General features: G+C 40.8%; 2 protein-coding genes across 2 annotated transcripts in view; both read right to left on the bottom strand.

Moving 5' to 3' along the window:
* LOC131437376 (CCR4-NOT transcription complex subunit 6-like) overlaps window positions 1–20998 on the bottom strand; it is a 287533-nt gene that overhangs the window by 244562 nt on the left and 21973 nt on the right. The window lies entirely within an intron of this gene.
* The window catches only part of LOC131437316 (uncharacterized), a 47272-nt gene extending 26274 nt beyond the window's left edge, over window positions 1–20998 (bottom strand). Inside the window, exon 1 of the mRNA XM_058606590.1 lies at window positions 1–20998. This exon is cut by the window's left edge and continues 26274 nt beyond it. Coding sequence (XP_058462573.1) covers window positions 17938–20184 — 2247 coding nt within the window. The 5' untranslated portion in view covers window positions 20185–20998 and the 3' untranslated portion in view covers window positions 1–17937.

Raw genomic sequence — 20998 nt, 5'->3', positions numbered from 1 at the left:
ATATGTTTGTGAACTTAAATTCAAATAATAGAAGATATTCAAATAATGAAAGCTGATATTCTACTTCGCTACTTTATTCTCAACTTGAAGACATTTTCTCAGAAAGTCAATCCACTAAAGGTCATTTGGCCAAAGCGGTCATTTCACCGAATAATACATCATTTTTAGTTTTTGAATTAAACTTATTCACAAACTTAAGCTGCCATAATAAAACAAGTTTAGGTAAATAAAGCAGATAGTTTGTCTCGCAACGTTCTTCTACAGTTGAAAATCATGAAAGCTCATCCGAAAGTCTTTTCTCCGAAGGCCATTTGGTCGAAATGGTCATTCCATGAAATTATTTTAATTTTTGAATTGAAATGTTTGTAAGCTTAAGTTTAAGTTCAAGATGATATTCAGATAATGAAATAGAAGATATTTCAAGCAATGAAAGCCAATCCACTAGAGGTCATTTGACCGAAGTGGTCATTTCACCGAATCATACGCTTTTTCTCAGTTTCTGAATTGAAATTGGTTACAAACTTAAGTGCAAGTAAGTCTACTCCCATCCAAAAATTGATCAAACAAATCAACCAACAAACATTGAATCTTCTCTCATCTTGGAGGCTACCTTCTTGGAAGGGCCGTTGTGTTCTTCAAAACATCTCAGTCACCAAAACTGATGGGTGGTCTTGCGGATCCACACGATCACCGACCGGTAGCTATTTTCGTGGAACTGTTTTTCGAGCACGTGTTCCAAGGGTCCTTCAGTGTTTGCAGAGAGCGACAGAAAACGCCGAAAGAAGTATGCAGACAAAAAGTGGACTGAACCCGTGCGAAGGCGTCCAATTCGAGGACATCATCTCGCTCAAAAACGTTCAACTTTGATATGTATTTGCTATACGAATACGAGCTGCCGAAGCAAGCAAATGATGGTGGTTTTGTTAAATTTAGAATTAATACCGAACACGAAGCCATAAGGCTATAAAAGTCATGCTAGAGAAAATAAATTACGACCCATCAGGGCAGGAAACCTGTCAAGATGAACCGCTGATAACCGTCCGGGAAGTTCAACGTGTGGAACTGATGAGCCTAAAGTGATCCTACAAGAGAGTAACAAAAATAAAAAACGGCAAATATTCGGCATTGTTTGTGGCGAGTGACGGATCAGTTGAAATTAGATCTTAGCCACTTAGCGACCGACGACCGGCGCATGACTGGCGCTTTTCGGTGAGAAATCGTAGATTTGCTGTTTTCATGGTAGTAAACTTCAGATTCGACGACGACGACGACGACGACGACGACGCCAATCAAGATCTCAGATCTAACCTTCAAAGCAATCAAAGTCTAGATCCTAGCAGCTGGGAGTCGGTACCACTGTCACCATACCAGTTAAAAGTACCGAGCGTCAAGAATGAAGTCACGGCCTCCTCCCCCCTCCCACAACTGGATGTTCATTAACCGTGCCTTCCATCGACACGAAAAAAGGGAAAGTGAGGAGGCCAATTTGAGCGCTGGTGCGTTCGCGCGGATGGTCGGGCTTCACTTTCATTTTTTTATTGTTCCGCGCACCACACCGAGGCACTCTATTATTTGCGGTTCTCAGAGCTCCCCCACAAAGCCATCACCCTCACGAGAGGCTCACCAGGTATTGTTTGGAGGAGCCGATAAATTACGTGAATGGGAAAATTGGCGAAAGAAGAGCGTTCTCTGGCGTAACCAACAAGTCGGTGATGTCTGTCTGTCTGTCGGTCCGCCCAACTTCCTCCGAACCACCTCCTCAATCTTGGATCACATCCCTGTCCCCCTCTCTTTCTCTTAGGTTTAGCAACCCAAGCGCAACCCCATCGGTTGGTCCGACGGAATGTTTTTTTTTTTTTCAAAGTTTGACAAAGTCAACTCACCAACGCCGGCTCGATGCCGCGGACGAGCGAAACTAAATAATATTATCTACACAACAGCAAAACAAAACAAAAAACAAAAAAAAACAGAAAAGTGCGCTCAATGTCAATTAGGGATGGTCGTTAGCGAGAACTCGCCCCAAGGTTGGGTTACCGAGAATGATGAAAGGGTGTCATGTAATCGTGAGCAATTTGGCTTTTTTGTTCCCTTCCATTTCGCAAACCACATCGACGCCGGTAGTTTTCTTTTCATTTTTTTTTGCTCACTCGCCTCTCCGGATTAAGGTTGTGATCAGTTTGGAGGTTTTCTACTATTTTTTTGCTTCTACGAGTTATATGAGGTTCCCTAGTTTGGATGGTTAGCCACGTGAAACGAATTGTTGGGGTTCGTTAGCCCATATCACCCCGGAAACGGGGTGGATGCGTGAACTGCGTTACAAAACGTTACATTTGCCAAACCACCTGATGATTCACCCGATGTTTAATGACGTCTCTGGCCGTCGCCGGTACGGCCGGAAACAGTAATCAGCAGTAGATTGGAAAATAAGCCACTAAGAGGTTGCTTGACCACGGGCTACAGGCTTCTGTGTTTTTTTTTTGTTTTCGCCAACCACAAAATTAAGGAAGGATGACTATCAAATTTTGATCTGCTGGAAAATAATGATCAATCTTCCGGGCATCCTCGTGGGCTTGGCTGAAGAAAAATTCAGGCGTGGGGGGGGGGGGGGGGGATTTTTGCAGTTACGATGACATTTTGTTTCGTGTTGCAAAGCATCATCACACGCTCGATGGGAAAATGTTTCGAAAATTTGCTAAACAAGTAGGTAGCAGTAAAATTCAACTTGCAAAAATTGCACAATTTGAATATCTCATAATCTGATAGTAAAAAAAAATGAGGAGGTTTTATGCCTACTAAACAATGCAACTAAGAATTTCAGTTTTCCTACCTTCATACAAAAAAATGGTGAGCCATTCAGACAATATTTTTTCTATCTTGAAATGAAAGTACTTTTGCAAAAAGCCGTTTTTTTTAAACATGCGGAAGTCGTTTCATCGACAACCATTTCGAATCAAAAAAAATTCGATTGAATCCATTTCGCCGAATACCGTTTTGTCGATAGCAATTTGCTCAAAGGCTGAGTTTCGAGGGCCAATACTTCGCCAATTGTGGCGAAAGTCGTTTCTACAGAGGCCGTTCTGGTGAAAGCCATTTCGTAGAAAGTCATTTATTTCAAAGCCATTTCACCGAAAGTTGTTTCGTAAAAAGCACTTTTGCAAAACGTAGATTTGATAATCACCAAAACACGTTTTGTCAAAAACCGCTCCGAAGTCGTTCCTTTGAATGCCATTACGTAAGAACAATTCATTTTGATGGAATCCTATTTCGTCGAATGCCGTTTTACCCTTTTTTGTCGATAGTTTCGCGAAAAATCATTTCGCCAAAAAACAATTCAACGGAAATCGTTCTGATGAATGCCATTTCGTGGAAAGTCTTGTATGCGAAAGCCATTTAACCGAATATTGTTTCCGCCGACAGTCGTTTCATCGAACGCATTAGAAAAAAAAACAGTCGTTTCGTCGAAAGCTGGTTCATCTAATGCCATTTCACCGAAAGTTGTTTCGTCGAAAATTGTTTCGTCAAAGCCAACTAGCGCAAAAGCTCGTTTTTTGGTAGCTGCTTCACTCTTTCTGTCGCTTATGCGTGAGCCATTTCACCGAAAGTTGTTTCCGTCGTCTGTTGCTTCATCGAAAGTACTTTGGAAAAAAAATTTTAAAACCATTTCACCAAAGTACGTTCCGTTTTTAAATAATTTTGCCGAAAGTCGTTCATCGATAGCCATTTAAAAAACAGTCGTTTCGTGGAGAACTGGTTCGTCGAATGCCATTTCACCGAAAGTTGTTTCATAGAAAGCCATTTCAGCGAAAGTTATTTCATAGATAAACATTTCACCGAAAATTGTTTCATCAAAGCCAACTAGCGCAAAAGGTCGTTTTTTGGTAAATGCTTCATTTTTTTGGTCGCTTATGCGTAGCCATTTCACCGAAAGTTGTTTCCGCCGACAGCCGCTCCATCGAAAGCACTCCGGGAAAAACATTTTTTTTCAGAACCATTTCACCAAAATACGTTAGTTCGTCGAATGCCATTTCATCGAAAGCTGTTTCGTCGAAAGCCATTTCACCGAAAGTGGTTTCGTCGAAAGCCATTTTGTCGAAAGCTAGTTCGTCGAAAGTTAACTAGTGCAAAATTCGTTTATTTAGAACCATTTCAATTTCTTTTTGTTTTTCGTCGAAAACCGAAAATTGTTTCATCTCAACCGAAAAATTGTTTCAACTCAACCGAAAATTGTTTCATCGAAAGTCATGTCAAAAGAAAAACATTTTGATGGAAACTTATTTCACCACGAAAGAAATATTTCGTCAAAGATCAATTCACCGAACTGAATGAATTTAAATGAAAATATTTTCATTGAAAACAATTTGTCACTGTTATCTGTACCTACATAAACGAATAACAATTATTCCAAGGACATTGAAAAAATTATTCGAGGAAGTACTAGCGGTTGTGTGTACACGAAAAAGAAATTTTTAAACTGGGAAAAATTTAAACTATTTCGGTCTGGTCAGAAAATCAAAATTGACAAACTAGCAACGTCAGAAACCGATACAAAAACAAATAATGCTTTTGCTACTGAAACTGAAAGAGTGATTTAACCGAAGGCCTTTCCTTTAAGAGTTTTTTTTATCGAAAACCGTTCCGCCGGGACTAGTTTCGTCCAAAGTAATTTCACTGTGAGCCTTTTTTAAAGTTATTTGATTAGTGATCATTTAGCTTCGTTTTGTTAAAATTCCGCCGTTTCGTGAAAAGCAACTTCACCGAATGTCGTTTCATCGAAAGCCATTTCATCGAGTCTTTTGCCGAAAATCATTTTATCAAAAGTTGTTTTGTAGAAAAAAAAACATTCCTTCAAAAAAAAATTTCCACTGAATTCAATCAAATTAGTTATTTGTTTGAAATTAATTTGGCCTAAGCGTTGTTTTGAAAAAATCCGTTTTTTTTTCGATAGCCGGTTCGTGAAAAGCTATTTCACCGAATGTCGTTTCGTGAAAAGCCATTTCACCGAATGTCGTTTCATCGAAAGTCATTTCATCTAGTCTTTTTACCGAAAATCATTTTATCAAAAGTTGTTTTGTTAAAAAAACCATTTCTTCAAAAAAAAAATTACACCGAATTCAATCAAATTAAGGTTATTGGTTTGGAAATCGCCTTCTGCATCGTTCTGTTAAAACCCCGTTTTTCGAAAGCCGTGTATCGTGAAAAGCTGTTTCACCGAATGTCGTTTCGTCGAAAGTCATTTCATCAAGTCGAGGTTTTGTAAAAAAAAAACATTTCTTCAAAAACAACTTTTCACCGAATCAATCAAATTAAAGTTGATTAGAATTAATTTGGCCTTAAGCGTTATTTTGAAGAAAATTCCATTTTTTCGAAAGCCGTTTCGTGAAAAGCCATTTCACCGAATGTCGTTTCATCGAAATCCATTTCTTCGAGTCATTTTGTCGAAAATCATTTCATCATAAGCCGTTTGTTTTTTTTTTCAATGTTTTACTGAAAACATCGTTTCAATAAAATGATTTCTTTTAGGATAAAAACTTTTGCTTGTACATTATAAGTTCCAAACGAGTAACAATTGTATCATCGATATTCGTCGAATCGATGAAAATATATTTTTAAATCTCGAAGAAATTCTCGTAAGCGTTCTACGGCATTAGTCTTTCATCATTTTTAACGAAATAAGGACCGATGATTAACCAAAAGAGTGAAGGTAAGCCAAAATTTGATAATCACGTTCTTCATGGTGGTCTCATACGGACGATTATGTGCACCATAAAATTCAAGAAGTGCTCTAAAAACAGTTTCAATCGAACACAGATTTTGAAAATGAACATCCACGATTTGCAGTTAACCTATTCATGATGATTTGCCAAACAATACTGAGTAGAGACGTCACTTTACACTGTTAAAATAAATTTCAGACTATAGAGTGACCTCAATTGAAAAAAAACAAAACCTCCTAAAAACACCCTGAATATAGAGGGAGTCAAATTACAGAAAAAAATTTCGACGGAAGTCGCTTCAATGAATGGAAGCCCGCCAAAGGCCATTTGACTGAAAGTCGTTCTGTCGAAAGCCATTAGGCCGACATTGTGGTTCTATTAATATTTATTTTGATAAAAACCGTTTTACAGAAAACCGTTTTATCGACAGTCGTTTCACCCACAGCCTTTTCGTCGAAAGCCGTTTCGTCGAAAACCATTTCTTCAATAATTATTTCACCGCAGGTCAATTCGTCGAATTTAATATTTTTTTAAGAAAATTTGGTAGATACTACGTGGAATGAGAAGTCCCGGCTCTAACAATGAAAAAGTCGATTTTTTTACCATGAAAACTTTTTTATTCTTCAGTAGAGCGATACACTTGGCATTTTAATGCCCCTTGAATAGGCTCCGTTTCTGCAATAACCTCAGCATTCGACGAAAATTTCTTTCCCTGGAGAAACCGTTTTCAGGCTTGAAAATAGATAATAGTCGCTGGGGGCCAGATCTGGAGAATACGGGGGATGATGGTGGACCAAGTTGTACCGTAAATCATTCAAATTCACCGTTGCTTTTATTCATGAATGCGCTGGTGCATCATTTTCTATAGCTCGATGAAAACTAGACGTCTGACACGATCAGATAGATTGTCATTAAATTTGGTATTAGGCCTTCTAGATGCTTGTTCTCAACAAAAAATACACTCGGTTCGAAACTGTGACTGTGAAACGTCTTTTCTGTGAGGGGCTCGGGACAGATTTCTCTTTATCTCATCAAGACTTTAATAGATTACCTCTAACAGATCAATCGCGAATGTCACCGCAGAGGAAGCGGTGATCACATCTGTCTAGGTTTGTTCGTTTTACTCGGGTACCCGAAACTAGAGTTCTGTTCTCCACAAGACACATATTTGTGTGTAGAATCAATTAAGAAATTCGCAATAACAGTCAGCCTTCAGACACTTTTCAACTGTTAGCCAACAATTGTGTTTCGGAGCAACAATAGATACTTGAGGAATTAAAGGAAGTCAAATACAATATCCGCAGACCCCTTTTCTATAATTAAAATGACCCCTTTTCGTATTCAAGACATAAAACAATGCACATAACTCGGACTTTTCAAAACTGGTAATGAAAGGACATAATCGGTCTCCTGTCGTTAAAAATGAAATGAAAAAAGAAAATGAAAAGGATCTTTTCATAATCGCGGCTTTCGGAAATTCGGAAATTATAGTACTCAACAACACTCTGACGGCGGCAGACGAAGAAAAAACAAAACAATATAATTTCGAAAACACCGTTACACCCCGGGCTCGTTAGTTGATTAATAAATCGCTATTATTCTATCCGCAAAATCAGCATCACCTTTCGACAGGACGGCCGCGGACGGCCGGACGACCAGCGGCTGCTCCAGGCTAGCAATTTGGTCCGGAAACGAGTAATTCGATGCATACGATGCTGCTGGGACAGTCTAATGAAGGCCGGCTGCCGCAGCACTAACCCTCCCTCCCCTTTAGTGAGTAAGTAAATGCAGTGCAGTTTGTGCAATTTCGGCCCAAAATTTACTGCCAAGCGATTTTTCTTTTTCGGTAGGCCCTTCGAAGTTCGGGTTCGAGAAACCGGCCACACAACCAATTGCAAATGGGCAATAAATTTTAATTCGAAATTGCGTTTTTTTTTTTTGTTTTTGTTTGGTCTTCTTCTCTCTTCTGTGGTAAGTAAACGGTTTCTTTTGCAAACGACTGCACAGACTGCAGACAATAAAACAATACATTGCACTTCACGACGACGGCGGTTGGCCGGTCGTTCAAAAAAAATTGCAGTCTCCGAAGAAACAACAACAACAACAAGTCCTAAGGGTACAGAGGAAACTGGTTTTTTTTTCGGTAAGCCCTGTCATGGTTGGGTTGCCAACTCTTGAAAGTTTTTCACTTCTGGCTGACCGGGAAAGTCAGAGAGACGCACCCTGGATGCTTTGTGCGATCTTCGACCAACAAAAAATGCAATTCCAAAACAATTGAGGTCAAAACTGGTGACTTGGAAGAACGTTCGTTGTGAAGGGAAAAATAAGGGATAAAATTTTCGAGACTTCGAGGAGATAGTCTCGTCTAGCCGGTTGTCACCAGGGACAAAACGCCCTACCGTCTGGCTACGTCTGGCATTGAACAAGTTTATCTACTTTCACTCATCATCATCAACAACTGGTCCAGGAGTCGGAGTCGGAAAGCCGACGAACCGAACCGAATCAACCAAGCAGCTAGTGATAAATTTCTGTGCGATGACATCCGAAAGTGACATGAATCTAACAGGCATGCAGCGACACATATTTGCCAACTGAGGAGCGGCGAAAACGCGCTTTCGCGCTTGACATTGAAATGCACCGATGCACGCACGTGACACAACGATCGTACGCGATCGATCTGGAACGGCGTTGCTGTCGCGCGATCGTGGTGCAGCAATTAAACGTCATTACTGTCTTCTACTGCCTAGGGCTTTTTGCAGCCGTTGAGATAGGGAAGAAAAATAAATGTTGTCGTTTTCTAATGGCCGCCGGTGAGGATCTAGAGTGTAAAACACAAAACCAGTCCGCGATCCACCCAGGCCCGACATAATTGCAAAACCGTTTTCGTCAATTCCGAGCACGTCTTTTCAAGACTGAGGAACGCTGACTTAGCCTCCGTCAGTCAGTCAGTCTGCGTTTAATTGAACTAATCAGAATCGATTCAATCGATATGTCGTTGGTTAGCCTTAATTGCACTTGTTGATCAAGTTGATCAAGTCGGGGCAGCTCCGAAAAAGGTTACCATTAGTGCTAAATTTGACAGCCGAAGGATACTGGCGACACCATCCAAATTGGGGGTGAGTCGGTTTTGGTTGCTGCCGTACACCCCTCTGAATCACTTGAGCATCCCTAAAAGCTTTCGCCCGAGGATAAGCTTTCGCGACTTGAAATCGTGTCAGAGACAAACTAGTTCGGTGTTTTTTTTTTTTTTTTTGTTCAATCATTCAAGTGGTTTTGGTGACGTACGCAGGCTGAAACCGAATATGCTTTAAATGCTGATTGGAACTGAAGGATACAAAAAAATGAACATTTTTTGTGGTAGGCATTTGCAGCAACAGGTTTTTGAGTCCGAGTAGAGGAAGACGAAGATGGATTGGATTTAGATTTGGGAATACAAAAAAAAGAAGAAACTATTTCTATTTTATCCTTGCTTTTCGTCCTACCCATGATCCTCGACCATCGGACAAAAAAAACTCAGGCTGACCAAAAAAAAAATCAGGAAAATTAGAACTCCTTCAACTAGAAATCTGCCCAGGGGGACACTCTCAAATACGACACCGAACGGAACAGATTAAATTTCATCATCGCAAAAGGCCTTTTCCCGGCGACGGTTAGAATTACGAAAGAAAAAAAAACTTCAACCCTGATATCGAATTTCTCACTGAACTGGTGCGCACTGAAAGTCACACAATGAACAACAGTCAGCACTTGGATAGTGATTAATTCTCACTGACCCGGTGGCCGTCGCCCGGTTTCAACAGTTGATTGCTGGCTCTCGGCGGTTGCTTGCAACAACCGTCGAACATTGCGCGGTTGCATCCGCGGTAGACGCTTCCCAGCGCCACTCTGGTGGTGCCACTTGGAAACACGGTAGCTCTTGGAGTTGAACAAACAATCGGCCTCGGCCGAATGCTGGTTGGATTCACGTTTCGCAACACGGTCGGTCGGTCGTTCGGTACGCCATCAGCCAGCATACCGCAAGACAACAATGGCCTTAACAGGCAGCAGCACTCAGATAAAACAGAAAATGCGTATCAACGGCGGCGGTTCTCGGGCAGCGCCACCAGCAGCAGCCGCACGCAGACGACGACGGTGTGGGGCATGAATAGCAACATAAATCACAATTTAGACATAACTATTCGGTGAAACAGGCGGTCACAAAGCAGCCGTCCCTATCACACATGTGCAGTCAAAAATTTGTTTGGCCCCGGACGTGTGGTGAGAATGCAAATAACTACTAATATGCGATGGGAACACAAAGAAAGCGTCAACCGGTGGGCGCGTGCTGACGCAAAGCCGAGGGGTGCATTCACTCGGATCAATCACCGAAAACATCCAACTACCGATGATTATCAAAAGTTCAAAAGTTCCTATCTCATGCCGCCCCGTTAGTGTCTTTAAGACGTTAAGACTAATAGCATGTTTGGCCATGGTTCGAAGTTTGCTTGGTACGACCTAACTGACCCTAACAACCCTGCCAGCTTCAACTTCGACGCGGTAGTATCAAAAAGAGAGGGTGTAAATCAGTGCGGTAAAATTTCATTTTCAATCGAATGATATCAGATGAAAATGAAATGAATGGCCACTGACTGTCAGCATATTGATACAAATTCATATGACCTTTTGATGCCATTTTCAAATGAAGCACCCAGCATTCATCGTCATTTGAAGTTTTGCTTGCTCAGTTTCAAATGCCAAATAGTATAGCTCCGTCATTGTACTCGCTCCTGGTAGTGAGCAAGTTCGAATGAATAGAATTTTAAATGAAGTATAAAGTATTAAAAATGAAAACTGGAGGAGGAAACTATTAATTTGAGGTATATACTGTAATTGATATTTCAGCTACCTGGTTTGTCTTTCATCTAATATCTTGCACCAATTTTGGAAAGCGAACAGGACCGGCCGAAGAGCTCTTGACCTTGATCGCAAGGTTTGATTAATAATTTAAGGAATAGATTCGGGAAACTAATTGGGATCGACAGTTGTTGATGGAATTGGGCTTGGCTCTGTTCATCCGCAGTCTCGTTACTCCATCGTAGCTGATGTGTGTAGCGATGAACTGGTCCGGCGGGAAGGGCCAGGTGAATTACTGTCTGATACTGGTAAAGATATCGGGTTCGATTCCTGATGTGATCAAGGATCTTCCCGGGTTGGAAATTTTCTTGATTAACCCTGGATAGTAAATTCGAAATATTTGAATGTTATTTTGTGGTCAGTCGTTCTTTTGAAGAAGAATCAATACCTGCTAGATTAATCAGATCGTTTTCTTTTGTTTACTGGTTAAGATATGTGCAAAAATATTAATTATCATTTAGATAACTCGTTCTGCTCACACCTTTGTAGGGGTATGAGGTGGGACCATCATCATCATCACCAATTCGACTTTTTACATAAACCTCTTTTGAACGCCGCTCTCACACTATTGGAAGAGATATTTTGTTACTTCAAGAGATCAATTTCAAGAGATCACAGCAAAGTCTTGGCATTACATTCCTTTTGTGGAATTTGGCCTTTCTGTTTCAACAGACTTCGCAGCCGATTCTTAGTGTACAGAATTATTGCATGGCTAGTACTATGGATCCTACTGACACTAAGAATCCATCCAGGTCGGGGCTCAAACATACGACAACTGGTTCCAAAATCCAGGTCAAGAGATCAACATACGGTGGTTAAACTGAGCTTTGATTTGATTTGATTTGACGTTGTGTGTGTCAGAGTGTGAAATTTACTGCAGTAGAGAGATCGTCAGTGTGTTTCACATTCGGTTTCAATAGAATTCAATGAAATTTTACTGCACTGCTCTAAATGGCTAACACTGCCGCTTCAAAAAAAATAGAGGTTAACTATATTTTAAACCGTCCTACACCTCAAAGAAGAGGGAAGGTATTATGAAACGCAAATCATCAACGAGAATGCATCTTATTTTAATACCTGTACAAAAAATGGGTAGAACTTAATCGTGAATAAAAATTTGGTTCCAACAATTTCTACTAACATTTTCAGTAGATTGAGAAAATAACAATCAAAAATTAAAATTTAATAGCAAACAACAATAATTTTATGTCTGCTTAGCGGTTTATGTTTGAACCGCGAAGCGAATAGACCTCAGCATTCGATGAGAATTGCTTTCCTTGGAGAAACCTTTTCAGATTTAGAAATAGATAATAGTCGCTGGGGGCCAGTTCTGGAGAATATGGGGGATTGTTGACCAATCCGTATCGTAAATCATTCAATTTCACTACGACAAGTGTTTGCCTTAATCGTCCTAGGATGACGGTTTTGGAGTAGTGAGCACTATTTCTTTCCTATAATAATTAACCGGTGGTTATAAAAAGATAGAAATTTGATACTTTTTCTTAATTATAGTCTGCGCAGTTGACTGAGCGGTATGTTTTAGCCAATGTACCATAAGCACCTCGATTCGGTCGGTTCAGGTGCAGAATTCAGTTCAGAAACCAGTACACAAATTCAATTTTGGTATCTAGTTTTGAGTTCTGTTACAGGTGCTAAATTCAGCTCCCAGTTCCAGAATACAGGTCCAGAATCCAGCAGCAGAATTCAAAGTTAGAAATCAATTCCTAGTCTGAAATTGCGTTTCAAAATTCAGTTCTAGAATTCATTTCAGAATTCAATTCCAGAATTCAGGTCAAGAATTTAGTTCTTCAATCCAGGTTCAGAAGCTTTATCCAACTAGAATCCAGGTTCAGAATTTAGTTTTAGAATTCAGTTTTGGAACTAAGGTTCAAAATTCAGAAGTTTTCAGTACCAGAACCCAGGTCCAGGATTTAGGTCCAGCATTCAGTTCCAGAATTTATTTCCAAGTCCAAAACAATACACAGCACAATACAGAATTTAGTTAGAGTTTAGTTACAAAATTCCGGGCTAGAAATCAATTTTTGGTCCAGAATTCAATTCCAGAAATGAGTAGTAGTAGTAGTAGAATGTAGATCTTAAACCTAGGTTCAGAAACCTTATCCAGAATCCAAGTTTAGAGCTCAATTAGAAAGACCAGAATTTAGTTCCAAAATTCAGTTCTAGAATTCAGGTTTAAAATTTAGTTTTAGAATTCACATTCCAAATTTTGAATCCAGGTCCAGCTACCAGTCCCATAATCCAGAATCAGAATTCATTTCCATACTACAGGTCCAAAATTTAGTTCAGGTAAACTTTATCCAGATTATTCAGGTTCAGCATCCTGTTCTAGAATTTAGATACAAAATTCAGTTTCAGAATTCAGGTTCAGAATTCACTTCCAAGTCCAGAGCTTAGTGCCAACATACAGGTCCAGAATTGAAGCCAAATCCAGATTATGAAATCAATTCCTGGTCCAAAATTCAGTTCCAGAATTTAGTTCCAGAATTCAGCCCAGCTCCAGAATGTAGTTCTTTAATCCAGGTTCAGAAACTTTATCCAGAATTCTAGTTCTAGTTTTAGAATTCAAAATATAGATTTAGAATACAGGTTTAAAATTCAGAATCAAGCTTTCAGTACCAGAATCCAGGTTCAGTATTTAGTTCCAGAATTCAGGTTCAGCATTCACTTCCTTGCTCAGGGGTTAATTTCAGGATACAGGTCCAAAATTTAGTTAAAAAGATCAGTTGCAAAATCCAAGTGAAGAAATAAATTCCTGGTCCAAAATTCAATTTCAGAATTCAGTTCCAGAATCCAGATCCAGAGCTTAGTTCTTCAATCCAGCTTCGAAAACTTTATCTAGAATTCAGTCCTAGAATTCAGGTTTAGTAATTAGTTTTAGAATACAAAATTCAGTATTAGAATTAAGGTTCAAAATTAAGAAGCAAATTTTCAGTACCAGAACCCAGGTGCAAAATTCAGGTTTAGAATTCTCTTCCAGGTTCAGAACTCTGTTCCAGATTACAGGTACAGAATTTAGTTCTTGAACCCAGGTTCAGAAACTTTATTCCGAATCCAACTTTCAGTTCTAGAGTCCAGGATTCAAATTCAATTGCTTATTCATGCTCCAGAATCCAGGTTCCGAATTCAACTCTAAACGAATTCAGTTCCGGAACCTCAGTTCAGAGTTCGCATCCAGAACTCAGTTCAAACATTCAGTTCCAGAAATTATGTGTACACTTCAATTCCTGAAACAAAATTTAGTTCCAGAATTCAGTTTCAAACTCAGTGTCAGATTCCAGAGCCAGAATTCATTTTCAGTATTCAGTTCCAGGATCCAGATGTAGAACTCAATGGCAGATCCAAAATTTAATTTTAGCATCCAAGTTCAAAGTTAAATCCGTAAATCCAGGTTGCAGAAAATTTATCCAGAATTCAGGCCCAGCATTAAATTTTATTCAGACTTCAATTTCAGAATCTTGGTTCAGAATCCAGGAGTGCGCTTTACCGGAAACTATTATCAACATTGCGAATCCTCAAAATGATGTTAATCAATCGGTTCTTTTTAGAACCGAGAAACTTATTGCAAACAATTCAATTCCAGAGTCCAGGCCCAGTGTTAATGTCTAGAATTCAGGCTTCGAATTTAGTTTTAAAATTCTGATTCAGAATTAAGAGTCCAGCTCCAGTACTCAATACTAGAATTCAGGTTCAGAGTTTTGTTTTAGGATTCAGGTTTTGAATTCAAAATCCGGTTCGGTATTCTGTATTAGAATCCAGGTCCAGGATTCAGTTGCAGAATCCAGCTTTAGAATTCAATTCCAGGCCCAAAATTCAGTTTTCGAATCAAATTTCAGAGCTCAGTTCCAGAATCCAGGTTCAGACTGCAGTTTCATAATTCAGTTCCAGAATCCCAGCCCAGCATTCAATTCCAGTTTCAGATTCAGAGTTCAATTGCAGAATGTTGGTCCAGAATCCAGGGATGCGCGTTCGAGAAAAGCTCCATCAACTATTTCAAACTCTCGAAATTATTTTAATAATTCGGTTCTTTTTAGAACTTATTACAAACAACTAAATGCAATTTGTTCTTCCATTAAAATAGGAATCGAGATTTTTTGCTCTAGTTAGAACAAAAGAAAAACCATGATCGAAATTCAACAATTTCTTCTTGTTTGTTAGTCGGAAAAGAACCAGCGGTTTTACACAATTAGTCGCTAGCAGTGAGGCTAGAGTGAGGAGTGACGACATCGTTATCTGTCAGGCGCAGTCCTCCAGTGCACGTAAAATTTTTGCCTAGCCAAGAAACAGAAAACTGTATCGAAAGTGACAGAAAACTGTAGCTTCTCTTCATAGAAGAAAAATGCGCTAAAATCTATTCAAAAGCGATGGTGGCTGGCCTGCTTTGAGCACCGTTCGCCCCGAACCAGTCAATGCTCAACAGTAGAAACTTCGCATTCAAAGCAAATGTTCTCAAGCTCTAGCTTGACATGATAGAAAAATCAACGATTTGTTCTGTTTATTCTAAGATTCGAAATTTGATCTCTACGAATCAGAAATTATTTTTCTTCTGTTCGTCCCGCCTTATAATCGCAAACTTTTAATGACGCCATATTTAAAAAGAACCCCTTTTCATACAAGTAGCGTCAGTATTGATTCAATTCGCACAGTTTGCTGTTCTGAATCAGAAAAAAGTTCGAATTTCAAAAGAAATAAGTTACTTTCTCTAGAAAAAATCAGTTAATGAGGCTAATGATATATTACAGCGTGGCTGGTGACAACATAGTTGCAATCTGAGCTAATTTCTTAGCTCTCCAAATGTGAAACAAAAAGGCGGGTGGGTAATGTCAGAGACATAACTGGATGTCGTGAATATGAAAACAACTGACATGTTCCTTAACACTTCCGAATATCAATTAGTTGATCAATTGTATGAATTATGCAAGCATTCCCTCTTTTCACATTTCTCGCAAAAACAAAGAAGGCTTCACTTGATCTCGATTACTGTGAATTTCAGAATCCAAACTGATTCAATTTTTGTTAGGAGCTTTCTTTTACGTGATTTCGTTTGTAGCTTTATCACTAATGGGCGGTCCTAACGGCTATAAAAAGAGCCGCATACAGAATTTTAATGTCGATTATTTCATTTCGGATTTGCATAATTTATTGAAAAAAACTATCAATATGCGGTAGGGATTCTTTTCTAGCATTCAGAAGGACCAAATTGAGAAACTCACTACGATATTCACCACTTTTCGGAACATTTATCTCGAACGATTTGTTGTACAGAAGCAGTTATTTTGTTCTCTTCCTCAGAACGCGTTCTGATTGGCTAGTGTTGACATGGGTCAAATGAAACAGGTTTTTTAATAGTGTACTATTGAAATTCTTCAATACTTTTGCTATACACGTTTAAGTTGAAAAATTTCGATTTTATTGGTAGTTAGATTATATAAATCCTACCACAGATCACTGAGCTATGAGCTTTCAAAATACGAGAAAGGTAAACGCGCCTTATGAATTATTCTCTTTGATACTCGTTTATACCAAACATTTCAGAAAAGTTTAATTTTGAACTATTTGAGTTTATGTCACCCAACTGAAAATTTTATCATAAAATTGTGATCATATTTCCGATGGCATGTAGCAAAAATTATGTTGATTCGTTAGATACAACAAGAGATATTCACGATCAAAAACTTATCACTCTCTCGTAGGGTAAATTTTGAAAAGGCACCCCATAGTAAAGTAAGTCGTATTCACGACAAAAATCCTTTTCCTCAGGATTAGCGGATGCATTTTCCATGCTAGAAAAATAGTCTCTTCACAATTCACAAGGCAGCCACTATCGGAGGTTGCTTTTTAACCTGCATATTAATGACAAAACTGCAAGTTCGGTTAGGCCATCACTGACCAATGTTTTGAAATGTGATTTTCACCAACTTCAGTGTAGCCGACGTCGATGTGGATGCCGAATTGCTTTTCACGAATGGTGATGTATTTATTGTTGTTTGAATTTGCTTCAGTGGGCAATCAAATCGAGAAGAATTCAGTCTAAAACATGTTACAGCATTAAGCTCGATTGTGTTGGATTTTTACAACTTTACAAATTTTCGAATAGAGTAGAATCGTTCGATTCTAATGGAATCAAAAGATAAAAAAATAATCATTAAACCACCTCTGCTATAAAATTCCACTTTGAAGAAGGTCGGCCCATTGAAAAGCCCCTTGTCCCATTGTTTTGTTTGCATCATAAAGCAAAGCAAGTCATTTCTTCACCAAAGTCTCCGAAACGATTGCCGAAACTATCGAGGCATTATGTTTCCATAACACGATTATCATTCATATGGGCAGAGTGGCCATCATAAGCACAGAAGAAAAGGCGGAAAAGGTGCCACCATGCATACGAAATCGGTCGAGCGGGTCCACCAACCGAACAGGAACTAAAACAACATCCCTCAGACATGAATTTCACATCGGAATTGTGCGTTCCCGATGCGGATTAATTTAATATTAATTTCGACAGATTCGATAAACAGAATGAACACGGAAAATGCATTTTCGATGGCCTCCAATCAATATCTTATCGTTTCACATTGTCGGTTCGGAAATGATTCGGCCCAATAGGTAGGTGTAGGTTGACCAGAACACCAAAATAATTACGAACGAAGCCATATTACAGCTTATTACAGAGCCCAATTTTATTCGCAAAAAAAAAGAAACGAGATCCCATCAATTTTCACACGGGAACTTGAAGAAGGAAAATTACCCTTGCCAGAATTATAACGCAAAAGTACCAACCAAATACTCTGTTCTTTCGGGGTAAACACAGACCCACACACACACGTAAAGCTGATGTGACCCTAACCTTATATCCTACATATAAACACGCGGGATAATCGGCCAAATCTTCATGGCTTCTATAAACCGATTCTATGGTGATGCGACGCGGGAGGCCCTTTGCCGGTCATTCTTAGCGCGAAGAATGGAACGAACAAATCGAAGAAGCGCGATTATCAAGTTTACAGATTGTTATGCTTGTTCTTCGCCTTTTGCGGCCCGGATGCGACTCCTGGCAGGCATTTCGCCCTGGCTCCTGTGTGAGAATCTACTATAAATATCTGTTTGCACACACATTTTTGCTACCACAACTTTTGCTTTGTATAGTTTTACAATCTACCAGTTCCAGCTCTAGGGATGTTGGTTCTGTGTGTCTTAGAATGCTAACGATGTTGGTTGAACAAGCCGAAAAACCAACGCGAAATGAAAAAAAAAACTATGTTTCTTGGAAATGAACGACGACCATTTCGCACTTGCTTTTTGGGCGTAGGGCTGCCTATTCCTCGACCGGAAGCAGTTTACGATCGTTGCTCCAAACCATATCGAAGCAGCTGAGCAGCTCACAGCCACGATCGGTGTCCGGTGCGAAGAGGAAGGGTTGATGGTCGGCGAACAGGCTTGTACCACCCGGTGTTTGGGACACCATCGCGGACACCGCGGACGATGCAGAGGACGACGATGATGAGGACGATGGTGACGACGACGACGGCGGCGGCAGCGGTGGTGGGGCCTGTAGATTTTGGATACTGTTGCTCCGGATGTAATTCACACCAGCACTTTTCCCGTTACCACCACCGAGAACGTTATTATTAAGGCTGTGGCCGCTCTGGGCACTATTTATCACTAGGCCCGGTGCCGTTAGACCATCATCGAATAATAGATTGCTTAATTTGCTGATGTTGTTTGCACTGAACAAGTTGTTTCGTGAGATCACATCAAAATTTACGAACAGATCGGCGGTGCTTCCGCTACCCGGTGGAGATCCGTCGTTCCCAACACAACCACCATTGGTACCACCGAACACACCATCGGAAAACACTGAACCACTGTCAGATCTGCCTCCAGACGCGGAGGTCCGTCCACCCAGATCCAAACCTTCGTTCAATTTTTTCGTCAACTCACTTATCAGCTGCAACTCACTGTTATCACTGACCGCACCGACGGAATTCACGCTACCGGGGCTTCCACTACCACTAATACTGTTTACACTTCCACCCACACCACAGCCGGCCGTCGTCGGAAATTTGAACTCCTTGCCGCCATCCACCGGCGTTAGGAACAATTCTCGATTCACACTGCTCAGGATATCCTCGGAGCAAAAGTTTAGCCCACTCAGCAGATCGCATCCCGAATCTCCGGAATCGCTGAAGCTTCCCTTTCTGCTAGATCCAGACCCGAAGTCCGGTTGTTTATGCTGTTGCTGATGCTGCTGCTTTTGATGATCCAGAGAATGCGGTGAACTACGCCACTCACTTCGGAACGAATTACTTCGGTTACTACCGATCACACCGACATCTTTGGCGCGGTTTAGTTCGATCTCCGCACTATTGTCCGAACAGGACCGTCTCAATGGGAACGCCCATATTTTACCCAACGGATCACACAACCGACACGAGCACGACAGGCTATTTATTCCCGAATCGCTAGAGTCACTGTTGTTACTACTAAAATGTTGCAGCTGTTGTGGTTGGGATGGTTGCTGCAAAGGTGCCGAAAGCTGATGCATCAATGGGACACCGGAGAAATCGAAAGTACCTCCGGCATTTGCAATCAGAGCAATTTCATGTAGGAAGTCACGCGTTGTATCGTCGAGGATTAAGGCATTCGACGAAGGCATCGGATTGGTCGAATGAACGGATGTTGCGGTTCCAGTCGTGGTTGCGATCGAGGTCTGCGTCGTTACCGTCGAGTTCTGAACATTCGGTTTGCGATCCTTCTTTCTTCGTTTGCGCGGTTTTATGATTCGCGGTAGACACGTTTCCGACGCAGCAGACGATGTTGACATACTGGCACTGCCACCAGTGACACCGGAACCGAAATCGTCGTTGTTAATCAATGAATGGGCATCGTTAGAATTCGCTACCGTGTAGTGGGAAGAAGACACATTTTGTGTTAGCTTGACAAGTGGCAGATGATCGTCACGAGTCGCATTCGGATTCGGGGGTACTTTGATGGGTTTGTTGGAAGTCGATTTCCCCGGTCGGTAGCGATTGTTGCTCAGAATTAATGGGGCACCGTGGGCATGAAGAGCCAGCCTTGACATGGCAGATTCATCGAAGTCCGTTTTGCTTGATTGATAGTGATTTGTCGGTACATTTTGGTTGATTTGTTGAAATTTTCGAGGTCTTCGTGAAGCAGTCGAAATCAACGGAACTCCAGTCCACCCGCTGGCATTATTGTAGCAACCTACCATGAAACCATTAGGTGGCCCATGGTTCTGAGGCTGCTGAGGTTGCTGTACAATGTGCTGTTGATGCTGCTGTTGTTGCTGATGAAGAATCTGATGCGAATAATATCCATTTGGTGGCAGATTTTGATTGGCCTGTTGGTTTAGCAATTGCTGCTGATGCTGTTGAACCGAATGCGGAGGCGCAATATAACGATTAATGTACCGATCCATGCATGATGATGGGATTGCGCTGTTCATCCTTAACCGGCCACATTTGTATGGAATATTTTTTGAGCTACACTTCCACGAGCACTCGAACCAAAGTCCTTTCTGTCCAACAGTTCTAAGCGGCATGTAATTCCATTACAGACACATACTTTATCAATGGCCTCTTGTTAAAGCTAGTTTGTCATTTAACACTATCGCAATTCCACAATTGTAAACCGCAATGTGCAACGTGAGCTCGGAACGAGATCAAAACCACGGCGCTCTTACCGCAACGAAAACCGGCGAGCAACTAGCAGTAGGTTTGCCCGAGCTGGCTCACGATTCCGGCAGCAACGTGGTAACTCACCACTTCGGGTTTATTCGAAGCACCCAGCGTGGAGATACACTCAGAGAGTGAGCAGACATTGACGAAACATTGCGAAACAGGCGCTCCGACCGTCGATAGAAAATGTAAACAAACTTCGAAAGGAGTTTCCGCGCATTGGCCGATGGGCAACAGGCAAGCAAATATTTGAACTTTTTCTTTCATCGTGGGCTTTTCGGGTCCCCCGTCGGCGTCGGATCAACAGCAGCGTGGTGCAAATGCCAGGTAACTCAATCACTGGTACCCCGCCACTCACTCGACGGCGGTGCTCTGCCCGAAGAAAGCGTAAAGCAGCGTGGAAAATAACGAATAAAAACGATCGGCCAACAAAATTGATTACGTAAGTTGTTGTTGTACAAGCCGTATGCCGTTTTGGTAGCAAGGGAAAAAGCGGATAGAGCCAGCAGCCTGCTCTTCTCTACTACTACACGCGGATCGTGGTTTTATTTTTCTTCATCTCTTTTCATCGTGATCGATTTGATGGACATTCGCCTTTTTTCACTTTCGAAAGTGGCTGCACCTACGTAGCAAATTGAGCCGGCACGGCCGTCTAGGATTCTTCATCCACTTGTTGAG

Source organism: Malaya genurostris, chromosome 1 (assembly GCF_030247185.1).
Source record: "Malaya genurostris strain Urasoe2022 chromosome 1, Malgen_1.1, whole genome shotgun sequence".
Lineage (NCBI taxonomy): Eukaryota > Metazoa > Arthropoda > Insecta > Diptera > Culicidae > Malaya > Malaya genurostris.
The sequence above is the reverse complement of the archived record's forward strand: the minus strand, read 5'-3'. Positions and strand labels throughout refer to the sequence as shown.